The sequence below is a fragment of the Plectropomus leopardus genome, chromosome 15 (assembly GCF_008729295.1).
Source record: "Plectropomus leopardus isolate mb chromosome 15, YSFRI_Pleo_2.0, whole genome shotgun sequence".
NCBI classification, from domain to species: Eukaryota; Metazoa; Chordata; class Actinopteri; order Perciformes; family Serranidae; genus Plectropomus; species Plectropomus leopardus.
Window position 1 is genome coordinate 31,524,700 of NC_056477.1, and position 26,994 is coordinate 31,551,693.

At 40.1% G+C, this 26,994-nt stretch overlaps 1 protein-coding gene across 4 annotated transcripts in view; it reads left to right on the forward strand.

The window, feature by feature from the left end:
- gbf1 (golgi brefeldin A resistant guanine nucleotide exchange factor 1) overlaps positions 1-26,994 on the forward strand; it is a 135,792-nt gene that overhangs the window by 89,231 nt on the left and 19,567 nt on the right. For all 4 annotated transcript variants that reach the window (XM_042501786.1, XM_042501785.1, XM_042501783.1 and 1 more), the window contains 22 exons: positions 1,393-1,447; positions 5,093-5,240; positions 5,947-6,176; positions 6,425-6,593; positions 7,796-8,007; positions 9,416-9,514; positions 9,667-9,861; positions 10,610-10,802; positions 11,535-11,672; positions 11,764-11,852; positions 11,959-12,161; positions 13,152-13,275; positions 15,537-15,662; positions 18,782-18,864; positions 19,008-19,244; positions 20,077-20,170; positions 21,252-21,428; positions 21,566-21,630; positions 21,915-22,038; positions 24,078-24,149; positions 24,327-24,421; positions 24,549-24,702. In XM_042501786.1, the coding sequence (XP_042357720.1) occupies positions 1,393-1,447; positions 5,093-5,240; positions 5,947-6,176; positions 6,425-6,593; positions 7,796-8,007; positions 9,416-9,514; positions 9,667-9,861; positions 10,610-10,802; positions 11,535-11,672; positions 11,764-11,852; positions 11,959-12,161; positions 13,152-13,275; positions 15,537-15,662; positions 18,782-18,864; positions 19,008-19,244; positions 20,077-20,170; positions 21,252-21,428; positions 21,566-21,630; positions 21,915-22,038; positions 24,078-24,149; positions 24,327-24,421; positions 24,549-24,702 (3,082 nt within the window). The remainder of the gene's footprint in view (positions 1-1,392; positions 1,448-5,092; positions 5,241-5,946; positions 6,177-6,424; positions 6,594-7,795; positions 8,008-9,415; positions 9,515-9,666; positions 9,862-10,609; positions 10,803-11,534; positions 11,673-11,763; positions 11,853-11,958; positions 12,162-13,151; positions 13,276-15,536; positions 15,663-18,781; positions 18,865-19,007; positions 19,245-20,076; positions 20,171-21,251; positions 21,429-21,565; positions 21,631-21,914; positions 22,039-24,077; positions 24,150-24,326; positions 24,422-24,548; positions 24,703-26,994) is intronic.

A 26,994-nucleotide genomic window follows, 5' to 3' on the forward strand; every position in this document is an offset into this window, starting at 1 on the left:
ATAGATTTATTTGGGCTTAAACTACAGTTAGGAGATGGTATGGCTTTAATTTTATGTAGTGTGTGAGGTGTATAGTAAGTGCGATGGATGAAGTTTAAGTGAATAACCGAGTGCTTCAGATTTCTGGATAAAAGGGTGTTTTGCCAAATCAAATGCCAATTAAGAGTAACTAACAGTCACAAGTCATAGTCACAACTGATAAAAGACAAAAAAGAAGTGCTTAAAAAAGACACCCTACAGACATAACTTTAAGTTATGCTGTCAAAATGAGTGGACAATGAGCACCACAAGATGTTACTGAAGAAAGTGATGTGTCAAATGTGTAGCTAAAGTGAAAAATTACTGAGAAAATCCAGTTGCAAAATGTCCCTCCATCTGGGTTTGGCTCAAACTTGAGAGAAATTTACATTGCAGCAAATGGGAGCTGGAGGGGATCTCTTGTTGCTCTGAGGAAGAAAAAGGCATACAAATATTACACCTGGCTTAAAGGAGTATATGAGGTGAAAGAAGACAAAAATACCTACGTTGTGTCCATTATAAACACAGAAATCGTCTGAAAAAAGCATAAAACTTAAATCGCCAAAACTCAAAAACCGTAAAAGATACAAAAAAGCTGAATCATACCAAAGGAGATAAAGGGATTGGAACCCGTTTAAAGTTTAAATGGAGTCTCTACCTGAAAGTATGCGGAAGCAGTAGACTTTGAAAGTGGAGTGGGTTGAAGAGAATTTGAAAAATTTCCCCATTCATTCAAATGGGAAAAAAAGTTTTAAAAAAAAAGTAATTTTTAATAATATTTTAGAAAGTATGAAGAGCAGAAATGAGAAAAGTAATTTCAATATTGTCCATAACGAGCTGAACGTTCTGATAGTTGAATGGTTTAAATAGCACAAAGTATGCAGAAGGAGTAGCGGTCCAAAAAACGTACGGAAGGTGGGATAAGAATAAAGAAAAGAAGAACAATAGTGTGAATGCATAAGCTTCCACACTAATTAAAGAGTTTCTGAATATCTTGGAATAAGCGAAGGCCCCCTGTCCCAAATATATTAGAAAGGGTGTGTACGCCGTTATTGCTCCAAGCGGGGAATGATTTTAGATGCCCTCCTAGTTGTTGGGCATAGTTATGGAAAATGAAGGACCCAATTTGTTGTAGTTTTGCACAGTTTATTTGCACATTGCCAGACTGAGTTAAGCTCAGTTATAATGCTGCCAAACATAGTTTTTGATTGTTTGGGAGATAAATTGGAATATATTAAGTCTTAAAGCCTATGCGGGTGGGCAGTGTTTTGTTCTATTGTTCTTTTAGGTGCCAGCTAGGTAGAGAAGTGAGATCCAACAATTCATAAACATTTTCATAACTTGATTATATGTTTTTTTCTTTCTTTCTCACAGACTACCACAGTTCAAAGAAGAGGCTAAGAGTTATGTGGCTGCCAACATGAAAAAGGTAAAAAGACTGAAATGTTGAATGCTTATTTCATGTACTAGCTGTAATTGTGGTCTTTTTCTCTATCTGTCCTGCCTTGGTTTTCCCATCATTGTTCACTCATGAGGTTTCTGTCTCAAAGTTTTGTCTGTGAAATCCACTTATCGATGGAATAGCATCACTTCACTGACTGAGAAATTTCAGGATCAAGATTGGCCACATTATTCTGCATATTGACATCTGTAATAGTCTGTTTAATTGACATTATCTTTGGTAAAATGACCATGATGCACAACATATTTAGGAATTAAATCTGGATAAGCATTTTACTCAATATTTCTGGTTGTCCTACTCCTGTCACCTGTTCCCAACAATGCAGCCCTTGCTAATCTCATCCCTGGCCTTTCACTTTACTTTTGGTTTTAGGAGCTTTAAGTTTTCAGTTTGAGTTACCCATCTCTCAGTAGGCGGGTTTACATTACATATTTGTGTAAAACTTGAGCGATATTTTCGAAATGTCGTTAAAACACACTTGTGAGATGACTGCTTTTCCACTGGGTGATGTTCTGAGACATCTCCTCTGACAATGACATTACAAAAAGCACGGTGATGGATGTTCAAAACATTAGCAGCTTTATTTCTATTGCAGTCACCACATTAGCTGTTATTATTTCCAATCCAAGGTCATGTAGGTGTGTTATGGAGCCATAATGGAAAGGCAAGCCCCTTATTTGTGGGAGCGGCCACATATGAGCGATTTCTGGAAGGTGATACCACTGCAGTTTTTTTCCAAATATGGAAATGTGGCCTTTCCGGATTGCCTGAAATACCACCTTGAGAAAGCAAAAGACTTTTAGGAGTTTTTTTTTTAAATTGACATGTTTCCATTAGGCGTATTTTGTATTCACAATATTTGCGCAATTTGAGTGTTAATGGAAACCCACCCTAGATTCTGCCTGTTTTTATTACCGTTGACTTGATGCTGTAGTCGACACACTCAGGATACTTTTGTGCAGGGCAGCATAGAGTGAGAGCCCTCTATAGGCCCACAGGCACAATGCACTGACATCAGAGGATTAATATTGCCTGTAGGTAGGAGTACATGAGGATGCATTTGGTGGCTATTAAACTGTTGTGGTTTTTAGGGTTTCAAAAAAAATGCTCATCACTTCAATTTATAAAGAAATAACTGAATTAATTCCTTTTTAGATCAAGCAGCTTTTTTGTTTTACTACTATTACACTTTCTAGTTGTTCTAAAGAATAAAAATAAGAACATCGAGGAGAAAAAGTGTAGTTTGAGCAGCGATATATACAAATAAAATACAGCAATTATCAAATGCTGCTGTTTAAATACATTTCCTTTACGAGGTAGCTACGTACCAATCTCCCCACCCAAAGTTGACACTATTATTTTAAGGACCACCTTCTCAGACATGTCAACTCCTTACATGAGGAATTGAAAGAGAAGCTGATGAGGCAGGTTGAGGAGAATTTGGACAGTCCCAAGAAGGGCTAGGCGAAAATTGGGTTTTCATTTCATTTCTTTCAACTCTTTCACTATTGTTTGTCCTGTGGTTGATGATGAAAACAGGCTGCTCACTGTGTAAATACACCCTGACTCAACTTTCCCCATTTTGGCATTTTGTTTAAATGGCTGTCATATTGCTGTTCTCTATGCAGTATTTCTGTGAGAGCTGAATATTGAGCTGGAACAAGTTGTTGCAGCAGTTTTTGCTTTTTGCATGTTCTGTCTGCCCATCCACTCACACTGCCTGCTCACTAGCTAGCTGTGGTTAGAGCCTACACTGGCTGTGTCTGTGTCTCCCCTCCCCTCCCACGATGCACATACATGTATGTTGCAGTGTGTTTTGTGATGGTCCCACTGCTGACATGTTACCCATCACTAATCACGGGCACCTGCCCGCTCCCCTTCTCTTTGAGGCTTACAATATCTTGTGGAAAAACAAACGAGTGCAGGTAAGAAAGATGACTTTCAGTATTTAGGCTGGACAATCCCTCCCCGTAACCTTCCTCTTGTTCTTTTTTAGAGCCCTCACTAACCTCCCACCTCTTTAGACGTGGCTAGAAGGAGGAACTTGACGTGCTTTATTAAAGAAATGATCATCTGTGATTGAGAAACAGATCAGCTGATGTAGATCATTCTGGACAGTCTTTATCCAGTTAACCACAGTTCACTCTGTCATGTCTGTGCTTGTGAATGTTCATATTACATGTAAAATGTTGTTGAGTTTTGTTTTGAATTTTGTTTTGGGTTCACAGCCTCATGCATCTGTCTCACTGCTATACATCATGCCGCTCATGTAGTTTGTGAGCTGTGGCAGGATAGCTTTTTTGCTTGTTTTTGTGTTAATTAAAAAAAAAAAAAAATCCCCTGCACTGAAGCAGTACCTTTACAGAAGCTTTTAAATTGACAGCAGCCCACATGAAAGCAGAGGAGACCATGGCTCTTCCTAGTGTGCAGTATTTGTGTGCATGTAAATTCAGTGCTGTTTTTCTGTGCATTTTCTTCTAAATGGACCTGTTGGTTAATCCACAGTTGAAGCTGTGGTCCCTATAGGCCATGATCAGATTGAGTTTTCTCTCTGTAACCTCCCAGAAGGAGGCACACCACTCATTTCTCAGAGAATCAGAGTAACCCTGGTAACCAGAAGGGCATCTTTTTAGTTGATGTTTTTATGTTCATTGGCCCTTTTCGTACAGGATAATCAGGTCAGGTATTTGTTTGTTCCAGATATTGAAATGAGCTTGACCATAAGTAACTATACTGTTGTAGTGTTGTCAAAAAATCTTTTTTTCAATACATATCAGTTCTAAAAGTTTGAAACAGTTTCAGTCTTTATTTCCCACGGTATGGATACAACACTGCTTAGTTTATGAAGTTTGTTTTTTTTTTTTTTTTTTTACAAAAATACCAAAGTACAAATTTCCACCCTGGTGGACAATAAAGATATTTTCTATTCAATTCTAAACAAACCAAAAATACTTTTATTTGGCTCTTGTCTCAATTTCACTTAGTGATTCAATTGAGACATCCCTACTTGTTATATTAATCTTTAAATACATTTTTTTTACTTGGATGCCCTAAATGTGAATTTTTCAATATGGTGTGAAAAATTGTGTTGACTATTGATATTGAAGTTTGAAGTAATAAGAATAGAACACACAAATAACTTCTGTAGAGCTGCCCTGGGACAGTTCAGTATGTGCTGTTGGAGGAAAAAAATGCTGAAATGTGTTTTATTTAAGACAGTCCATTTCAAACAGTGCTTAGCTGATTTAGCATTGCACTCCTAAAACATGGACTGTTCATTGTAGTCTGTAATCCTAACTGACGCTGACTCAAATGACTTAGCACTTCTTCATCTGGAACCACAAAAGACATTATACAACTTTCTTTATATATGTAGTAGTACTCCAAAACACATGGCAACACACCCTGATGGATAATATCATCAGAGTTCTCCTTTCAGAAAAGTAACCCCTCATCCCCTTTATCTTTATGCTAAAGGTTCAAATGAAAAAAAAGTTGTCCATCTGTGAAGTGAAGCATCTAATCTGATCATGGCCTTAATGAGTGATGCTCGTCCAGCAGTACAGTGTGTGTGGAGATGCTTCACTCATTGATCTGCTCTGTTTCCTCCAGCTGAAGATGCGCGCAGGTGGGATGAGCGAGTCATCCAAATGGAAGAAGCAGAAACGCTCGCCAAGGCCACCACGCCACATGGTCCGAAGTCCTTCTGGTCAGATGGACTCAACCCAGTCCAGTACTCTCAGCAACAACAACCTTTCAGGTCAGAGACAAACTATTGTGATAATACATATTGTGATCAGTCATCAGTGACCCATCCTCAGCTGTCAGAACCTCCTATAGAACCTATTAAAAATACCTCAAATTCTGCAGCTGCATGTTGTGTTCTTCGAAAAATCCTGTTAGTGTCAACAGTAGAAAGAGATATCATTCCCTGTTTAATGAAGAATTTTCTCATATTGACCCCATTTTTGGCAAACAAATGCATAAAGAAACTGTTGTGGACCTTTCAGCAGGTACTGAGGTTACAGCCCGTGGGAAAAATCTGGCCCCCAACCATGTCAAAAAACCTGAAAACATCCTAAAATCATAGAAACTTCCCAACATCCTAGAAATGTCTTAAAATGATAGAAATGTCCCAAAATCCTATACAGGTCCTAAAATTCTAGAAATTCCCTTGTCCTGGAAATGTCCCAAAATCCTACAAATATCCTAAAGTCATCGACACATCCTCAAATCCTAGAAACGTCCTGTAATCTTAGAAACATGTATGGGGCTGCTGAGACTGGCCCCTGGCCTCCTGTCATTTTGCAAAAGTGCCCCCCAAGCAAAGCAAGTTGAGCATCCCTGCTTTCCATATTGCCGCTGATTTTAGCGGACAGGTGAGGAGGAAGTAAAAATGTGTGTGTACAGGTGAACTGTAAAAGCACATGGTGTTGTTCTCTTGTGTAACTTCTCTCTCTCGTTAGTTGGCGTCCCATTCATTGAGCCAGGTGTATCCACCTCCAGCCTACCGGCTTCGGACAGTGCCAGTTCATCTGTCTCCAGCCCTACAACCACAGACAGTGGTCTGGACACGTGCTCCAAAGCCACCTCCAGGGAGGACCTCTCCGACCTGGAACAATGTTACTCTTCTGCAGCCACCCTGAGCGCTGCTGCCATGCCTCCTGACACTGAGCTTGGCTCTCCAGATGCACAGGTAGGGCTGATCGAAATAGCAATCGAGAGACAAACATGATAATCAGTCCTTGTAACACAAACATTCTGTTTTTCAAATCAATATTCTATTCAGATATTCCCCATCTCAATGTTCATGATCTGAAACTGTGTCGGTTGTTGGTGGTCTATCTGTGTGTGTGAGACACTCCATCTCTTCTGTGGAGCTGCTGTGTGACTTAAACTTCCATTGTGACTAGTGATGTGTGTTGTGTTTCTGTTTGTGCCCAGACTGAGGACAGACAGGTTGAACAAGCTCAGTCAGCCTCAGTGGAGTCCATCCCCGAGGTCCTGGAGGACAAAGACTCCATCACAGAGCAGTCAGACAGCACCTCTGTCCATGACATGGACTATGTCAATCCCAGAGGAGTACGTTTCACACAGTCAACACAAAGAGACGGTAAGAATAAAACCTTCTGAGACCTCAGCAAATTGGCTGGATTTCTGTCAAGAACATGACACCAAACTACATGCAAGTAACTTGAAAATTTAAAGAAATAAAGAAAAGTAAAAAGGGAAACAAACAAGGAAATGACATGAAAAAAGCACTTAGTAATTATAATGATTTTATAACAGAATTTTTAAAAACATAATTATGAATAGAGTTTCATGGACATTTTCCCGTACCTTTTTAAAAAGAATAGTTTTCTAAATCCACTAATTTCTTGCTATTTGCAGATCATTTCTTACCAAGTAGCTCATTGCCTTTTTTCTTAGGTTTTGGAAAGAAATTGCACCGGTATGCTCAGAGTTTAAAGGTTTAAATAGCCTACTTGTGAGAGGCATCTGAACCCAGCACAAGAAAATTTGATGTCGATCCAGGTTTCAAGGGGTTAAAACCTCTGATTTCTTTCTACTTTCTGACCTCAGCTTTGGTTTTATGCTGCTTTGTGCCACTGTTCTCCCACGTGAAAAAATGGCATTAACGTGTTTTTTAGGGCTGAGTAATATAAAGATATTTTATTGTATCGATGTATGAGACTGTATATCGTCTTAGATATTGGATATTGTTATGTTGTGATATGGAATAAACTCTGTTTTTTTCTGATTTTAAAGGTTGCAGTACAGTACATTGATGTACTTTTCACAACTTACCAGACAGTTCCACTTAATACCTGTCTTTACCCATCTAGTCATTATATCTACATTACCAATGATTATTGATCAAAAATGGAATTGTGTTAATATTTTTTCAAAGTACCAATAATCATTACTATAATACTGTCAAATCAAAGAGAGAATTTGGTTAAAAAAGACTGTCCTGTTCGTTTTTGTCTCCCAGTTCTAGCATTAACTAAGGGCTTCTGAGGAGTTTTAAATATATTGAGATATATATCAATTATTGAGATATAGCCTTGCAATATAATTTTTAGCTCGTATTGCCCAGTCATAGTGTTTTGTTAATCTTGATACACAGCTCCCAAGCAGTAGGTACCTTTGATTTTAACTCAGCTCAAAAATGAGTGCATCTAGCCTGACTTTGAGCTCGACATTGTACAGTAATGTTTCCCTTTCACACTGAGAACATTTTCTGTCCTTGTTGGATTAAAATCCTGTCGTCAAGTTCTGAATTTATTTTTGTACCTCTTGTCTCCCCTTTAGGAGCGTCCCTCATCCCTTATGGCCTGCCATGTCTAAGGGAGCTTTTTCGATTTCTGATCTCACTGACCAACCCACATGACCGCCACAACACTGACGCCATGATGCACATGGGCCTGCAGCTGCTGACTGTAGCACTGGAGTCAGCACACATCACCAACTATCAGTCTTTACTGGGACTGGTCAAAGATGAACTCTGCAGACATCTCTTCCAGGTAAAGAAGAATGTAGAGGTGAATGCTCTGAGTACCCAACAGCTGAAAAATAAAAAGCACTGGCTGGTAGTGTATTACATTGGGCATCTTGTTATAATGTGATGTTCCGCTGGGAAACCTTAGTTCCTGCCATTCATGTGGATGTCAGCAGTGGCCGCCCAGCACGTCAGTGTGCAATGTAACACCAAAAAAAAATGCTCCAGACTAGACAGACAAACGTGACAAAGAGCTCAAGGCATCAACCGGGCCTGTGAAGTCCACAGATCCCCATCTGATGGAGCATCTGTGGGACTTTCCAGTACCTCAGAGGAACCCCCAATCCATGTTGCAGCCTCCTCGGATCAGACTTGGCTCTGACCAGTCAAGACATGGGCTCTGGACCCCCAGGGTGTCCTGTGGTGTCTTGTACTGGAGCATTCCCAGCAGATCCATGAAAACTTGATCAGATTTGTACCTAGGGATTTTTTTAGGCCCAGTCTACACCTTGACCTCTATGTCCTGGTCCTCGGGTCATTCCTGAGCAGTTTTTGTGGTACTCAGTCTGCAACATTGTTTAGTTGGGTGGAGCCTGTCAGGTGGCCCCACATGAATGTCAAGGCCGAGGCAGAACCTTACATTGTAACGAAATGGTCATCTGATCACCCACTGTTGGAGGAATTAATTTCTCTCCCATCTGGACAGAGATATAAGGTACCTAGGGCACATACAAATAGGTACAAATTTTCCTTTGTGCCATGTGCAATCAATGCAGTCAACTTGCATAATCCTTAAATTGCACTGTCCCAGTGGCACGACCTATTTAAATCCCTTTTTTAAATATTTTAATTGACGACAGGTCTTCACTCACTTCCTCACTTCTTTTATACTCTTTTATACCTCTGTTTTTTTTCATTGGGGTTGCTCTTGTCAAGTTTGGTTGTGCTGTACATTGCGATGTTGTTTTTGTGTCAATGTTTATTTATTGTTTGTAGTTGTTGTTGGTTGTGCTGTCACTGCAGACCAAATAGGGGGATAGGCTGCTCGCCCACAACATGCTCATTTCTTTTACCATGAGCTGAATTATCCTTAGAGATCTCTACCTTTCCAAAAGAAAACAGACCTCGTAATTTAAACTGATCAAAAACCAAATTAAGCAGTTTCAGCTTAAAACTCCATGTATTTCTGACGCACTCAGGCATGTCGCTGCAGGCCACCAGTTCAACGCATGCTAATGTATAACTTAATAATAGCTTAACATACAGATGTTCGGGAGGTTTTTGTCAAGACTTGAATTATTCACAAAGTTCGCCGTCTCTCAAAAACAAACAGACTAGGCCATTTAAAGACATTTGGACTGATTTCCTATGCTGATGTTTGAATGTCTTTTATTTTCTTTTGTTTTTCGTCTGATGTCTGTCTGTTTTTGTAGCTGCTGAGTGTGGACCGGATGAACCTTTATGCTTCCTCCATACGAGTTTGCTTCTTGCTTTTTGAAAGCATGAGAGAACATCTGAAGTTTCAGCTTGAGGTAACTATGGAACAATTTCTTGTTTTTTATAAATCAGATGATCTTTATGTTCTGTCAGTGGAATGTTTTCTAAAGGGGCTCGTGTGAAACCCAAATATGGTCAAAGTGATCCTGTGGACCTGATAATAATCACCTGTGTACTGAACTGACAGATGTACCTGAAGAAGCTGATGGAAATCATCACTTCAGAGAACATTAAGATGCCCTATGAGATGAAAGAGATGGCTCTGGAGGCACTGGTCCAGCTGTGGAGGATTCCCAGCTTTGTCACTGAACTCTACATCAACTATGACTGTGACTTCTACTGCTCCAATCAGTTTGAGGACCTCACCAAGCTGCTGTCCAAGGTAACACCCCCCCACTGGCTCTCTGTAAGCATGCTAACACTTCAAGATTCGAGGTATCAAAATATATCATGAAGTCTTTGTGGTACATGAAACTGTGGGAGTCCTTTTTGGATAGACCAAACTTCAGTCAAGGGATTCTGTCATACTCTCATACCAGTCAAAGGGCTTTCTTTCCAAAGTGTTAAGGAATACTGTATGTTGGCAAAGATTCTCTGTCATTCAGAATTATCATGACCTGGATGACTGTGAGTCTCCACCAACATATTTCAATTAAATGCTTTTTTCCACAAATCTTTATAAACGAACCCTCAAATATATTCTACCACACCTATTACACCTTTGCAGTACAATAAATAATACAAATATTGTGTTGGTGGACATTTTTTTGCAACAGTGTTTTATATTTTTTTGCCCTTTTTTCACATTATCAATGGTCTCACCCTTTACCTCCCTGCTTGTACTGTCAGATCTGCAGAGCTGAGCTACATACAGAGGGTAGATTTATTCACGATGTGGATTAACCTTCCAATGGGAATCAGACAAGTCACCGTAGTGTCCTCTTAAAAAAAAAATGTTAAATTGCCTTTAATCTTTTCATGAGTTTTTTTTATTGAGGTTTCTATTCAATGTCTTAAATCTCAGTACATTTACAGGATGTTAGAAAATGCCTCTAATGGTCGTTTTATGTCAAATAAATCCCAATATTCTGTTGGAAAAACAGCATTTTTCTTTTCACCTCTTGCTACAGAATGCGTTCCCAGTGTCAGGGCAGCTGTACACCACCCACCTCCTGTCACTGGATGCTCTGCTCACTGTCATCGACAGCACTGAGGCCCACTGCCAGGCCAAGGTGCTCAACAGCTCCGCTCAGCAGGAGCAGTCAGAAACACTGCTGGCCGACGGAGAGGCTACAGCCAGCAACGGAGCAGACACTACAGCTGGTACAAACCACACTGCCACTTTATGGATCTTTGTATTGTTTCTTACTAGTATTTACTGGCAGTCTTCCACTCTTTAAACTGTCAAGATGCCTTTGAGTAAAACAGCTACAAAAGTTCATTTCGTTCACTTTCTATTCTCGAAAAAAAAGCAATACAGATCATTCACAATGTGGAATATCTTGATCACCCTCACTCATTATTCTTACAGTCAAAATTATTCAAATTTACAGATATTGTGGAATTTCAAATGGCACAATAATGTTTAAGGCTTAATATAACCTACTACCAGGAAATATTTCAATTGGAAAAAGGGGTTTCGATTATAGGGGGAAAATTAATTTTAAAAACTTACAGCGTTTGCACCAACAGGAAAAGTTTTTGTATATCAATCTGTGGAGTGAAGCTATGGAACAGTTTCGTTGTGGAGCTAAAACAATCTCAAAAACATAAACCAGTATAAAATAATGTATAAAAACGGTATTTTCATTTTCTGTAAATGTTACATTTTTTGTCTGTTTGGTTGTTGTATAATCATTTATCTATTTTCCTTTTTACATTTTCAAAATAAATCAAATTTTTCTATAATCGAATCTATAGATTCGATATAACTACAGATGATAAATAACTCATATAATAGCTTCATTGGCGAAAAAAATGCCAGTGCTGGCCATGAAAGCCTTTTAGTTTTTGTTTTTTTATTAAATGAACTATTTTCATTCCATTTGTCTTCAGATCTTAACAGACTGGGCAGCACCAACAGTCTGAGTCTTCCACCAGCTGAGAACGCTCCAGTGTGTCCACCAACCAGTGGCCATTTGATGGCAGAGAAGATGAGACTGGGAAGACAGGATCAAGGAGACAGTGACACTGGTGAGACTGTGATCTTTTATATAGTCTGACTGTAAAGTTCTCCCAAATCATTCAGATGGAAGCTGATATAAATGTTATTCTCTTCTCCCAGCTGAGAAGAGAGTCCCTAAAAAGCCTCAACGTTTCTCGTCATGTTTACCTGATTCCCAAGAGTTACTAGAAATTAGAACAAAGAAAAAGGTGAGTGTTATGGATTGATGTAGATTTGCTGTAACATTACACATCCACAACCTATAATAAAATCTACTGCCACGCTGTCATACTGCTTTTTTTGTCATGTTCCCAGCTGCTGATCACAGGCACTGAGCAGTTCAACCAGAAGCCTAAGAAGGGAATCCAGTTCCTGCAGGAAAAAGGCCTCCTCAGTAACCCCATAGACAACAACCAGGTGGCCCAGTGGCTCCGAGAAAACCCCCGTCTGGACAAAAAGATGATAGGAGAGTACATCAGCGATCGCAAGAACATGGAGCTCCTGGACAGCTTTGTCAAGTAGGGTGAAATTCCAGGACATGAAACATGTCATTTTAAAGTCTGATCTTTAAAAGGGTACTTATCCAATTTTCAATGAACTTCATATCAAAACATGTGGGTCGTATGTGTAGATGAACTGTTGTAAACGTCCCTCCATCTAACCAGTGCCAGGATTTCCCTCTTTCTTCACTGGCAAAACATAATTAACGTAATCTACGTCATAGTGATGGAGTTTCACTGGCTCTTAGGCTGTTGCTCAAACTTCAGGCTTCCCTTGGCATTTTCGTAGTGCCAGCCTGCTAACCCTGCTGCCATCGCTGGCTTTAAGAGTATAGAGCTGGATCAAGAGATTTTTCCCCCCCCCCTCAAAAACGGAAACAACAACAACAAAACAAAACAAAACAATTAAAAGCTAAAACTAAGCAGTGCTCATCGTTTGCAAATCAAGAATATGTTACTGCCTAGGTTGTCTCCTAAACTGTTTTAAAAAACACATTTTAACGCCGTGTTAGCTGTAATAGCGAGAATTTGTGAACAGGAAGTGGTTACTATACCGCTTCCTGCTCAGTGAGAACTGAGAGCAAAAAAACGGAGACCAAACAGTTAAACTAAGCAGCGCTGATTGAATATAACCCAAGATTGTTATTGAGTGTCATATTTCTCACCATGAATGTTTTCAGAAACATGTTTCAGTTTACTGTTTAACTGAAATACCAGATCGCCAGCCATCATTGTTTCTAATGGACCATTCTAGATTACATCACCCACCAGCGAGAGGGTCTATTGGTCTGATAAGGCGTATAACATTCTGGTAGTTGTCTTGTGCAAAAGTGTCCTTTTTATCTGTTTTCTCTGCACATGTAGCATAAATACTTCTTTAAGGGTGTAAAGGTTTTTGTTCCCATTAGATGTATTGTGTATGTTTGATATTAATACTGTTCAAAAATTTTAGCTTGTTCTAACAATGATAAATATATGTATTCTTTTTTTCTTCTTTTTTTTTTGCAGCACATTCACTTTTCAGGGCCTTCGTATTGATGAGGCCCTGCGACTCTACCTCGAGGCCTTTAGACTACCTGGAGAGGCTCCAGTCATCCAGAGACTCTTGGAAACCTTCACAGACAACTGGCATGTAAGGCTCATTTTCTCAACTTCCCAAAACTGTCTGAATTTGTTTCTATTACTATGTATCAGCAGCGTTTTGACATTCAGGTTAAGAGAAGAAGGTTAGTAGCACAATATTCCTGAGCATTAGAGCAGACTGTGAAACTTTTTGATTCATGGATTAGATTATTGCAGACTTCACTTATTTAAAAGTCTTAAACTCAATGAACTAAAAAGTTTTGACAGCCTTTCAAAACCCAAAGCAGAATTATCTTGACTGTCAGCAACAAAATCAGAACATGATCACTTACTACAGTTACATGCACATCAATATTTCCTGTTTATTCCAGATATGACACTATTCTGAGTTTGATGCAGGTCATATGAACAACATATTCCCTTTAAATACTCCGAATCAGGCTATTTTCAGAATTTATCATTTTCTGACTGTGACATGTTGGATATGCTATATGTAGGATGTAACATGTAGCATTATTTGTATGTGTATACAGTCAGATCAGAATATTTATCTCAATTTTGGTTTTTTACTACAGTTTGCAACATACGGCAGCTGGTCTGTTTACAGTCTGCTCTGTCATGGATAAGTTGCACACAAACCAACTCACCAACAGTTTGCAATGCTGTGGTAGAGATGCATGCATGCAAAAAAAAAATACAACATTTTTGGTCAGAAGAAGAAACACTCCTGCATTTAAACTTTATGAAAGATTTGGATATCAACAGATTTTTGGAAATGCACAAATATCACAGCACTAACCTTTGAAGAAGGTGGTTGAAGGAATGAAAGAGGAGGCTGGACTCACATGGTCAAACAAGTCTACCAGTGGGGGAAACTGTCGAAAATCCTGTTTTGAATGACCAACAGCTGTAGCTTTTTTCTTTTTCCATATTTTGATGTGATAAATGACATGTAATGACAGGTTAGTTGGACTCTGCAGAGCTGCAAGTAAACGAGAGTAGGGCAGAATGATTTTTTGTGCATGTAAACATACTGAGTAATATCCAGCAGCCAATCAGAATGAGAGATTACGCTTCAAGTGAAACAACAACCACCTTCACCTTCAGATTCAGATTCAGCCTTCCACCACTGAGAATGTGTACATGCAGAGATGTGGACTCAAGTTACAGACCTTGGATGTGAGTCAGACTGGATGCACAAACCCAGTGACAAAATTATAAAAAGACACTATCTTGACTTTTACACCAATGATTTGTGACGTCACGTGGACTTTGACATGGAATGACCTAACTCAAACGTGTGCAGTGAATTATTTTAGCTTTTTACGCTTCCTAGAAAAACAGGAATTTGCATGTAGCATGAATGTTCCTGTCCAAGTTATGGCTTTAGCATTAGCTAGGATGTGGCGTTTAATAGTTAGCTTGTGCAAACTGAAAAACAAGGAACCCTCAACACTGACAGCATGAGAATGAAATCTTTATGTTCAATATCTGGTTGCCTTCATGTTCTTCTAAACAACAGAAATTCATGTGTTACCTGTTAGACATGATCTGTCTTCGACAGATGGCCGGCATTGAAGTGAGCCTCACTTTGCCGCTGGTCCCAATTCCATTATCACCTTTTTAGGACACCTAACACTTTATGACATGGCCTTGACTCGTGACTTTATAGCCAAGTCTTAAGACTTACCTGTGGCCTTTGAACAATGACTCCTTTGTTCCATCTCTGCAAACTTGTCATTTATATACAAAACATCCTAGAACAAAACTATTTCTCCAATTCATGTGGGTAAATTAGTTTCCTACTGCCTTCATCACACACGCACACACACACAGAATTCAAGTGGACTTGTCCATCATCAGATATTTCCAGCTGTTGTAAAGGGATAAAATGTGAATCAAACACTGTCACATGATGCAGGTTATAGTAAAAGGATGACACAAGTGTTACTACAGACGCACACATATACACAATGATGAGTAAACTCCACAAGGGGAACATTTAACTTCTCAGAATAGCAGAAGGAGCATGTGACCTGGAAACTATTTCTAGTAATGTCCTTTTCTTTGGCTCACCACAGAGACACAAATAGAGGCCTTGAATGAGCTGATGAGTAATTTTAGGCAGTGACAATATAAATGAGTTTTCCACTCTATGTGCTCACTGGAACATCAGCAGGATATGCAAGGTGAGATTCAGTCAAGGGACAAAGTTAGCTGTTCTTAAAACAGTCCCTGTGTCGGGGTTTGGCACAAAACATGTGATGATGTGTGTTTGATTTTGCGTACTGTATGTGTCTGTGTTTGTAGAAAGTGAACGGCTCTCCTTTCATGACTAATGACGCCGGCTTTGCCCTGGCCTACGCTGTCATAATGCTGAACACTGACCAGCATAACCACAATGTCCGCAAGCAGAACATCCCCATGACGATAGAGGTAAGTGAGCTCTCTGTCCTGCACACATTCACACACTCACAGTTTTCTGTGGAAGCAGCTCCACTGAAACATTAAACTAGATCTGTGGCTTGTCCAAACACAACCATGATAATCCTTCTTGTAATTGGGTTTGAGTATTTCAAATGTCTTGCTTTTTGTGCTTTGAGCTACATGAATGAAATGATATTCACCTCCATTGTATTTTGTTGCGGCCCAACTTACAGAGGTGCCTCTTGCAAAACCTTGGTCCAAACAGAAACAGAACTATCTATCTCAATCCCCACAGAGAGAAGTGAGGCAAGGTTTGTGTGTAATTTGGGAAGCCGACCCTTTCATATTTCCATTTCTTTGACCTGCTCACACTAGGATGAAGGCACAGGGATGTTAGAATGTGGTAGTGGTGAAGGACTTAAATTACCACTTCAAACATGCTCAAAGCCTCTACACACTAAGTCAGTATTTTAAAAAATAAATACAATATCTCATTGTGTCATTCACTCTAACAAACTGACCTTGAAACTTTATTCAAGTTTTCAGAACAGGGCTGATTTTTATTGGGTTTGTTTGGGCTTTATTTTTTTTCTTGACTGTCGAAACCTTAGAGAGCTGTTTGACCAAGAAGTAGTGAAGAAATGTGGCCTAAACTGCAGGACATATGCATCTGCAAGCAGACAGAGGAGCACGGCACAAAGTACCATTTCATAACTCAGATTGCTACTTTCTATAGGTCAGATAGTCACATTCAGCTGGATGATGAGGAGGAGGGTGTGACAGAGAATTGCACACAGACTGGGGGAGAGTGCGACAGTGTGGAGAAAGAGAGGCAGGACAGCTCAGCGAGGGCAGAGAGTGGAGACAGCCAGGGAAGTAGCTGAAGTGAAGAGAAACTAGGGAACCGATGAGAGAGAGGGAGCAAAAGACAGAGTGACAGCATTTTTTCTCAAATTGCAAATTTTTGCAACCAACAGAACAATAAAACTCATTGACTCATTGTTTAAGGTTTCTGTGCTTACTGATCATGATTGGATTATTCCATTAAAAAAGCCCTTACAAACAATACAGATTTGGTGTGCAAAGGCCTTAACCTTGTTAACCCTTTGAAATCTGGATAAAAAATCACTGTGTTTGTGCTACATTCAGAAGCTTTTCACAAGTGTTTAAACCATAAGCAAACTGGTTTGATTTCCTTCAAAATGTGAAAAAAGGCAAAGAGCAACTTGACAAGAAATGTCCCTCAAATTTAACAAAAAATAGTAGATTTGGAAAATGATTTTCAAGCAAAAATGCCGACAAAAGTATGTTTATCATTACCATAATTATGGTAATGGTGTGATAATTTTACAGAATTATGTTTTTTAAGCACATTTTTACACATAATTGTCTGGTTTTTTTGTTTGTTTGTTTACCTTTCCATCATTGTTTTTTTTTGCTAATTTTCACGTAATTTTTCTTTTACTTTTTGCTAACTTCTTGCTTTTTTGAAGGGGTTTATTCCTTTTTTGATTGCTTATTGCCTTCTTCCCATGTTTTTGAAAATATCAAGGCAGTTTCGAAGGGTTAAGTCATTAGAAATATAGTATGAACTTTGAGAAATGATGCAAGCCTCTGCTGTGAGCCAGAGGCCAGACTAGACTGTTGGATGTGGTTCTGTCCAGCAGGATTTCTTGTTCCTGTCAAAGCTGCATCAGAATCCAAACTTGAAAGAGACTAAGATGCAGAACAAAAAAAATGCACATTTGTTTTTAGCAAATGCTAGTTTGCAGGTTTCCTTCAGAAAAGGGCAAAAGCTGTACTGGATTGGTATATGTGTCACTCACCGGGCGATGTCACTGTGTCTGATGACATGACATTCCTGTGTGACGGCTGTGCAGCTTGGTGGCTCCAAAAGCCCATGGCCAGCAGCTGTAGGCAGTGGTGGTCCGCCTGAGAGGTGAACAAATTCTAAACACGCTCTCTGTTCATCTGCCGTCTCTTTGTCTGTTGTTGCTGTCTGTGATTGACAGCGGCTAAAGACTAAACAGAGCCTCTGGGGCGGCCTGCGAGCAGTTTGTGGGTGGGCCACTCTCACTGACAAACGCTAGCCAGCACGTGCTGTCTCACTCTCTGTCTCACTCTCTTTTATCTACACATACTTTGTCAAAAGACTCGAATCATACCTCATCATTCAGCTGGTGCTGTATGTAGTTTAAATGATCCCGACACATTCCCTAAAGGTCAGTTGTGGTTTGGTGTAGGAGGCTCGTTGACCTCCGGACTCAGACAACAGGCAGAGGCTCCCACTCAATAGTTTGGAGAGGGCCAATAAAAGTGGCGCCTCGCACATGGGTTACTGAGCAGCTTGTAATGTGTAGTATTCACTGCAGCATGTGTTGGTTATTTTTGAAATGGGGAAACTATGCCCAGCATCACAGAGTATAAATCAGATCCTCTTCCCAAGGATGCGACAGTGAGAGGCCTTGTGTTCACTGAGGTACAGTACAGGTAAGCTCAGCTGTTTAATCTTCATTGTGTCATTGAAACACAGCCTCCTGCCTGATTTAGTGGCCTGTGTGTTCGCTCTAAACGCTTCTCTCTGATAGTGACTGACTGTAAGTGTGAGTGGAAGACAGTAGGAGTCCCTGATGTGGGTGTGACAGATAAAGATAAAGCCTCTGGCTCTCTCTGTCAGTGTTTATTTCTTTGTGTGTCCCTGCAGAGAAGCTAATGTTTCCCTTCCTCTTACCTGCCAGTAGTACAGACTCTCTCTAGTCGAGGCATCAAACCCAGCCTTGAGGTCGTCAGTCATCGCAGGGTAGTGCTGTTTATTTACAGGAGGCTCTTGGCTCTAATCCCTGTTTTCCTAACGCTGCAGCTAAAGCATATTATATAACACATAGCGAATGTGTTTCCACAAAACAGCCCATCTAATTGTTGGTTGCAGGATGCAGGGTTGATGAAGACTGAATGCCAGAGGCTTACTTGTCTGAGTTAAGCTCCTGTGATATGAAGCATTGACTGACACATTGATGGTGGAACTATTACATTCAATTTTTTTCCCAGAAGCATGAGAGGTGTTTGAATGTCTGACCAGGAAAACAGCTGATGATTCCACAGCTAACTGCAGTGTTTTCATTTAACAGCAATTCAAGAAAAACCTGAAAGGAGTGAATGGAAACAAAGACTTTGACCAGGACATGTTGGAAGATATCTACAATGCTATTAAGTAAGCTGCTATCACCTATCCATCTATCTGTCTCTCTGTGTGTCTGTCTTTCTGTCTGTACGTACATGTACACACATACATACACACTATAGCCATTGACAAACTGCCCTGAGTGACTTGTTGCTTTTTCTCCTCCTGTGTAGGAATGAGGAGATTGTGATGCCAGATGAGCAGACAGGGTTAGTGAAGGAGAACTACGTATGGAGTGTGTTGCTACACCGTGGCGCCACGCCCGAAGGTATCTTCCTCCACCTGCCACCCGGCAGCTACGACCATGACTTGTTCACCATGACCTGGGGTCCCACCATTGCTGCCCTCTCATACGTCTTTGACAAGAGCCTGGACGACAACATCATCCAGAAGGCCATCACCGGCTTCAGGTATACTGGTTCAAAAGAGTTAGCAGCTACAGTGGTCAGAACAGTGAGACACTCTGAATGAGGATTTAACTGTTTCATCGGTCTTTGCCTCTAATTTGAAAGTCAAAAATGCTTTGGCTCTACCATTGACACATTTCTACCCAGGGAACCTCAGAAACAGCTGCAGCTGTTAAAATGTGCATAATTTTTGTTTAGTTAAGGACTTTCTTAAGTGAGCTAGTTGTGTCATAAGTAAAACCACTCTTTAGAGGTGCTGTTATAAACTGATGTTGACAGTAGCCATGATATTTAAAAGTAAAATATTGATATCATCTTAATAATACACTTAAAATTATATTGTGTAAATAATCCAGCACCTCTTTAAATAATTTGTTTCTCTATCCCAGAGAAATTTGTTTCTCTATCTCTCATCCAGATGCCTTTTCACTACCATTTAGTGTAACTGCTGTTTTTGTGTGATTTTGTAGAATTACAGCTATAGACTGTCTCTCCACCTCCCAACACTCATATTTTTTGTGTAATTCATTTGCACAAAAAAGAGACAAATTAAAGAAGGATTTAAAGGATATCTTTCCCTATCTTTCCCTCACAATTACCATAAATATTGTTATAATATTGATATTGTGAACTCTAATGGCCTCAGTAATCTCTGAGTGAGAATCTGACATGGTGCCAGCCTCACCACCCTCTCCAGTTCACTGATTGTTCTTAGAAGTGAGCTTCTGTGACAGCAGTTGGTTTTAAAGGAATGAAATACATTTCCCCATATTCAACACTGGATCAGACCTTTTCTTTGTTTAAGGTGTATATTCACGTTTTTGTGTCGTTGTAGGAAATGTGCAATGATAGCAGCTCACTATGGCTTCAGTGATGTTTTCGACAATTTGATCATCTCCCTGTGCAAGTTCACCACTCTGAGCAGCGAGGTAAGGCACTTTCACAAAAAGCACTCCACAGCATCCTGTTGTTCTAATGTGCTCCAGTTTGTTTCACCAGTAGAGTGCGGACATCAGAGTTCATGTTTTTCATGTTTAAACATGGGACAATTTCTACACAAACTAAAGGACAGGATCTTACGGAGAACCACAAAAAGACACATTAGTTAACATTGTTTGCAGCTTGGGTTAGAATAATGAATTGAGAAAAATACAAATGGAAATATCCTCCTCTGATATGTTAGTTATATTGTTTCAGTTTGTTGATATTTATCAATGCTGCACTTGTTTAATGTGGCTTAGAAGCACAGATTAGACTTTTAAAAAGCAAAAAAATAAGACACAGGATTACTTGCTCTTTTTTTGTATATATTTAATTCTATTTATTTATTTTCAATAATTAAGTGCATCATTATACCTCTTCCCAAGGTGAATCACACAGTTATCACACTACCTGCAAACATACAACACAGCAAAAACAATAAACAAGGAGAAAAAGAATCAACAAAACATAGATCCACATGTTCTAGGAGCATTTATGAATTTTCTAACAGAAAAAAAGTAACCATTCTTCTTTAATAGTACCCACCCTATGGTCCTTTATTTATTTTTTTATTTTTTTTAGGAAAACAGAAATGTGTTCTCAAATGGCAAGTGACTATTGTTAGATTTTAACGATTGTATCATTATTTTATAAAATGTTGCTTGTAATAAAGAATCAATGCTTGTTGCCTTTTTATATGGTTGGCCATTTGATAGTGCTGATGCAACAAAAAACCTTTCAGCTGTGGAAGCCAAGTGCTGCTGTTGAAATGGTAATTTACAGAGCATGACACATGCAAGCTGATAATGGCTGCAAAGACTTTTTGTGTGAGAGCCATTTCTAGATATGATCATGTGCAGGCTCTTCATGGGACAATAGAGCATCTCTTTATCTAACACCTACTGTCAGTGAGTGACAGTAATGATGTGACGTATGTAAACTAAACCCTCTCCAATAACTACAGCTGAAATCATATTAGTTTTATACAGTAACTGTGTCTTAATGTTGTTGTGTCCTTTCCCTGTGCAGTCTGTGGAAAACCTTCCTACAGTGTTTGGCAGCAATAATAAGGCCCAGACAGCAGCCAAGACAGTGTTTGACCTCGCCCATCGGCACGGCAACATCCTGAGGGAGGGCTGGAAGAACATCATGGAGTCCATGCTCCAGCTGTTCAGAGCTGAGCTCCTGCCCAAAGCCATGGTGGAGGTCAGAACTCTACACTCTAAACACAACATTCCATTCTGTCAGTGATTGCGTGCTCTGTGATAATACTGCAGACTCTGTCCTGCATGCTCTGCTGCCATCTGCTGCTCTCTGCTCACACATTGTGCTTGCTGCCTCAGGTGGAGGATTTTGTGGAGCCAAATGGGAAAATTTCTCTTCAAAGAGAGGAAACACCTTCAAATCGGTATGCACTGCTCTCTCTGCCACCTGCTGATCTACTTACAGTAGAAGCTAAAAGAACAAAGTTACACAGGTATCATAGTGTAATACTTTTACAGATACAGCTGCAGGCCTGTACGCTAGTATCATCTTCCCAGCCATGTTCCTTTCTGTTGTTTTCATTAAGTATGCCTTGATTCCTAGAAGAAGAGACCAGCCTCTCACACTAAGGAAAAACATATTTCATGAAACAGTCCTGACCCAGAGGGCTCAAAATATAACCTATATGTCTCCTTTGTTGCATGTCAGAGGTGAGTCTGCAGTGCTGAGTTTTGTTAACTGGTTGACACTGAGTGGAGCCGAGCAGTCAGGACTCAGAGGGCCGTCCACGGAAAACCAGGAGGCCAAGCAGGCTGCCATCCTCTGCATAAAGGTACTAACATCTTACACTGTGTGCTAAGTAAACTCTTAAAGGGATAGTTTACTGATTTTCAATCAGCTTTGTATCAGAATAATGTGGGTGGTATGTATGGATGAACTTTGGTAAACTACCCTCCATCGTACCACCACCCAGATCTCCATGCTCATCTCTCAGCTCAAATCCAAATCATCCGCTGGATTTTTGCTGGCACTAAAGCTGCTGCTACAACTACAGACTGTACTTCCTCATATTCTTCAAGGAGGTTATAAAAAGAAGTCACAGCACCATTTCACTTCAAATCAAGGGGGTACAACACACGTTTTCTATATGCAAATGTTCTGTTGAATGTTGTCCACCATCAGTTTGAGTGTATTCAAAAGTTCTATCAGGCAGTGTGCACTTATCTAGTGTTTTTTGAGAAACATAAACATATTTGTATGTGGTTTAAAAGAAATTGCTGTATTATATTAATCCTGTATGGATATGGAACGATTGCTATGTGGCCTGGCTCAGGTTAACCCTTTCAAACCTGAGCAAATTGGCCTGAATAAGGTATACAGAAATATATGTAAACCTGCACAATACTTGCACAGAGATTTGTGCATGCTGGTCTAAGACTTTGTGAACCACACTTTTTCTGTTACACATCAGGCGTTTAACCATGAATAATATAGCTGTAAGAAACGAGAAAGAAAAAGATAGAGGACAAAAAAGAAAAGACGGTATTGTGCCCCAACCTAACTAAGGGGCTGTTTACATGAAACATTAAACTTTTGTTGCGGTTTGGCCTTTCACTTACGCGACAACAGCAGTTTAGGGCTTGAAAATGCAAACCTTTGCAAACCGGGTTCCATAGTGTAATCTTTTGAAAATGCAACCCCCCTCTGTCACCGTGTAAACTGGCAATGTATTGATCCTGTGAGAATGTTGACGTCACTGCTGCACTTTTTGCAGGCGCGTGGTGTTCTGCTGCGGTGTGTCATTTCCAAATTTACAGCGCCAGCTACTGACCTGGCATGCATACTACAACATTATTGGTTGTTTTTGTGGATCTGTGTACGCGAGGATCGTTTTCATAATGTTATATTATGAACGTGTATTATTTTTAAAAACGCACAGAAAGACTTTAGTAGGGCCATTCTTGTCTAAACATGGCCTAAAAGCCCAGAATTTGGGTTTCAGCACTCCAGTTCCCTGATCTTAGAGGGCCCCCTAACACTCATCAACTTTCCCAGATCCTTTAAGGTCCCTGGGACAACATATGCAAACTACAGAGACCAAAAAAAGGAAAATTAGGTTTGGGCCTGAAATTTGGTTTGTTCTGACATTTTTATGTACTTTAGAGGTTATTTATCCTCTTCAGATTCTATCATGTACGTGTCCAGTAGATTCGACCATATTTATGTTCTTCACTGTTGGTCCTGACCTAAATTTGGTGTCATGCCTTTTTGTTAATCCATCACCCTTTCCATAAAATTTACCCACACCAACCCATAACTGCTTCCATCCATAGAAACACATGCATGCACATACCAACAAACAATATTCTGTTTTGCATTATTTCATATGATCACATCAGTTTCTATAATCCTGTCACATCTTGACACAAAGACGTCACTTATCCTCTGTGTTATTCTTCCCAAACTGTGAATTTCATCCATGGTTTCCTTCAATATGGTTATTTGTGATGCCATTGATTTCAGTCACTTCAGCACTTAAAGAGGCTAAAAGGAGCACATCCAAAGAGTACCTGAGTCCACAGCATTCTTTTATGCCTTCTGCCTCCTAACTATTATTATTATGAATATGGTTTAGAAATTTTAGAAATGTTTATCTAGCTTTTCCAAAAAACTATTTTCCAAATTTGCCTTTTTCCCCATGTTATTATTTTTATTTTTTAAGTATTTTGTGCACATTAAAGAATGGATTGTAAAGACTTCTGTTTTTGTTTAAATGGCTGCAATATTTGTACAATGATGTCAGCCACTCAGAAAGTTCTCAGTGTGTAAAATGTGTCAGTGTCACAGAGTTTTCTGTTTCTTTCTTTCCAGCAATGTGACCCAGAGAAGCTGATCACAGAGAGTAAATTCCTGCAACTGGAGTCTCTACAGGAGCTCATGAAGGTTTTCATTATTTCCTACCAACATTTGAACAGATGTAGCTCATAATTGTCTTGCTAGGGCAGAAGTATTTGCTGGAGGTGCTTGTTAGCTAGTTTAGATAAATATGTGCAATAAATGTCAATCACATCATAGTTCAGTCATAAAGACAACAAAAACAAAGCAGACTTTCCTCTCCAGGCTCTGATCTCAGTCACCCCAGATGAAGAGACATATGATGAAGAGGATGCTGCCTTCTGCTTGGAGATGTTGCTGCGGATCGTTTTGGAGAACCGGTGAAAAAAAGAATCTGTCAATTATATGTTCACAGCACAGACATATGGGTTGTCATTTTTAACCCCAATGATTACCTCTGTGTGTGTGTGTGTGTGTGTGTGTGTGTGTGTGTGTGTGTGTGTGTAGAGACCGTGTGTCATGTGTGTGGCAGACAGTGCGAGACCATCTCTGCCATCTTTGCGTCCACTCCAACGAGAGCTGCTTCCTGGTGGAGAGGGCTGTGGTTGGACTCCTTCGACTCGCAATCCGGCTGTTACGGCGAGAAGACATTAGCTCTCAGGTACACTAAACGCACGCAGGCACGCGCGCGCACACGCGCGCGCACACACACACACACATACATTCTTTGGCTGTCAAAATGGCTTTCAATAGCTGGTCACGCTGTTGCTGCGTTGCTAGTAGTGTAAACACATCATAAGAATTTGTTTAAAAATTGTTACACTTCTGTCCAAAATTTTGGAGCAGGATGTTCAGTATGCCGGCTAATGAGACAATATAAGGATGGAGCAGATTGGTACATGTGTAACCCAGTGAGCACAAACAAATCCAAGCCTGCATGTACCTCCAAGCTTGAGGATGTATGACGGATGTGCTCAGCATTCAGATGGAGAGTGGAAGAGTTGGTTCTGCAGAAGGAGTGGCTGCTGCCTGCTGTACAGTACAAACAGCATTATCTGTCAGAATCTACATGAGGATTTGATCAATGAGCCACTCTGATGCACATGTCCCTTCATCACCATGAACACACGCAGTTTTTTAGACTCAGTCCCGCATATGGCTATGATGACGGCAGCACATGCAGATGCAGCAGCCTGTAGCTCCTTCCTTGCTACTTTTTAGCTATATTTTTCTATTTTTTTGACTCCATTGCCCCTTCTGCTGAAGCACGACTTTTCTATGATAGAGAAGCACTTATCAACATTGGGACTAGAGGAGAGAAACGAAACCGAAAGCGCTGGATAAGGAGGGAGAGGAGAGCTGGCATCAGGGCGAGTCAAGTCCGACCCAACTTAGACCGAGAGCTGCTCCTCTGCCAAGCCTTCTTCTGACTAATGTCCGGTCACAGGAGAGTGGAGTGGATGAGATTTGGTTGAGGCTCACTCAAAAACGGGAGATAAGCAACTGTTCTGCACACATCTTTACAGAGACATGGTTAACCCCTAACATCCCGCATCAAGCCGTTGCACTGGATGGGTGGAGCTTGTTCAGAGCCATAAGGACTCAAGACTCTAATGGAAATTCAAAAAATGTACTGCAGGAATTGAATGATGCCATCAGCAGCAACATGCCTGAGCAACCAGATGGAATCTTAACAGTAGCTGCTGTTAAGATTCCATCTGGTTGCTCAGCTTAGGGGTTAAGTGGGTCGTCCTCAAATTGGAAGGTCAGCGGATCGATCCCCTGCTCCACCAGGCAACATGTCGAAGTATCCTTGGGCAAGATACTGAACCTCAAATTGCTCTTGACACTGCACCATTGGATTGTGAGTGTGTGTGAATGATTACTGAGTAGCAGGTGGCACCTTGTACGGTAGCCTCAGCCACCAGTGTGTGAATGTGTGAGTGAATGGGTGAATGTGACATGTAGTGTTAAAGCGCTTTGAGTGGTCAATAAAACTAGAAGCTGCTATACAAGTACAGTCCATTTACCATTATTTCCAATCCAAGGCCACGTGGGCGTGTTACAGAGCGATAATGGAAAGGCAAGCCCCTTATACATGGGAGCGACCATGTATGAGGGATTTCTGGAATCGTGATAGTCCATGATTTCACAAAGGAATTGTGGATTCAAAACTTCCCGATGATCCGCTCAACTTTTGAAGAGTTATGTGATGCAATAACACATCTTGTAGCTCCTGCTGCATCATGCAGCCAGTTCCTACTGACAAGCACATAACCATAGCATCATGTGACCTGGAAAAGCAAAAAAAGTCTTTCCATTGTTTTGCAAAATATGGCTTTTTCAGATCACCTGTAATACAACCTAATGCAAACATAAAAACTTTTTTATCAAAATTGAGGTAGTTCCATTAAGCATATTTTATATTTGCAATTTCAGTTTGCACATGAAAGAGAGGAGTACTGAGAGAGTTTTGGTTTTGGACTTTTGATGGGATTTGTTGAAAGTGAGACAAATCCACAATAAGGCCTTTTCTCCTAACAGGAATCCTTTAATGGAACAATAATGTAAATGGGACACTTCAAACTGTTGAGGTGGTATTCTGCTGTGATCATCAGGGTCACTAAGCTAATCTTACACTCAGTCATTAAAGTCAGGGGGTTACTGACAATAGACCTGTGTCATGTTTTCATGATAACGTTGATCCATAGTATAATATGCTAAGGCTTTCAAAGGTGATACTTAGAGCACTGCACTAGATGGATGAGGTGTTGATATTTACCAATGAGAGCAGTCTGAACCCTAATATCATAAAAAGCCTCCATTGTGTCCAAACAGACTTAGTGAGATGTGTACAGATAAGCTCATCATTTAATGCTGACCTGACCTCATGTCAGTAAGGTGACCTACATTTAAACCTTGTGATCTGAAACTTCAAAATCAGATTTGTATC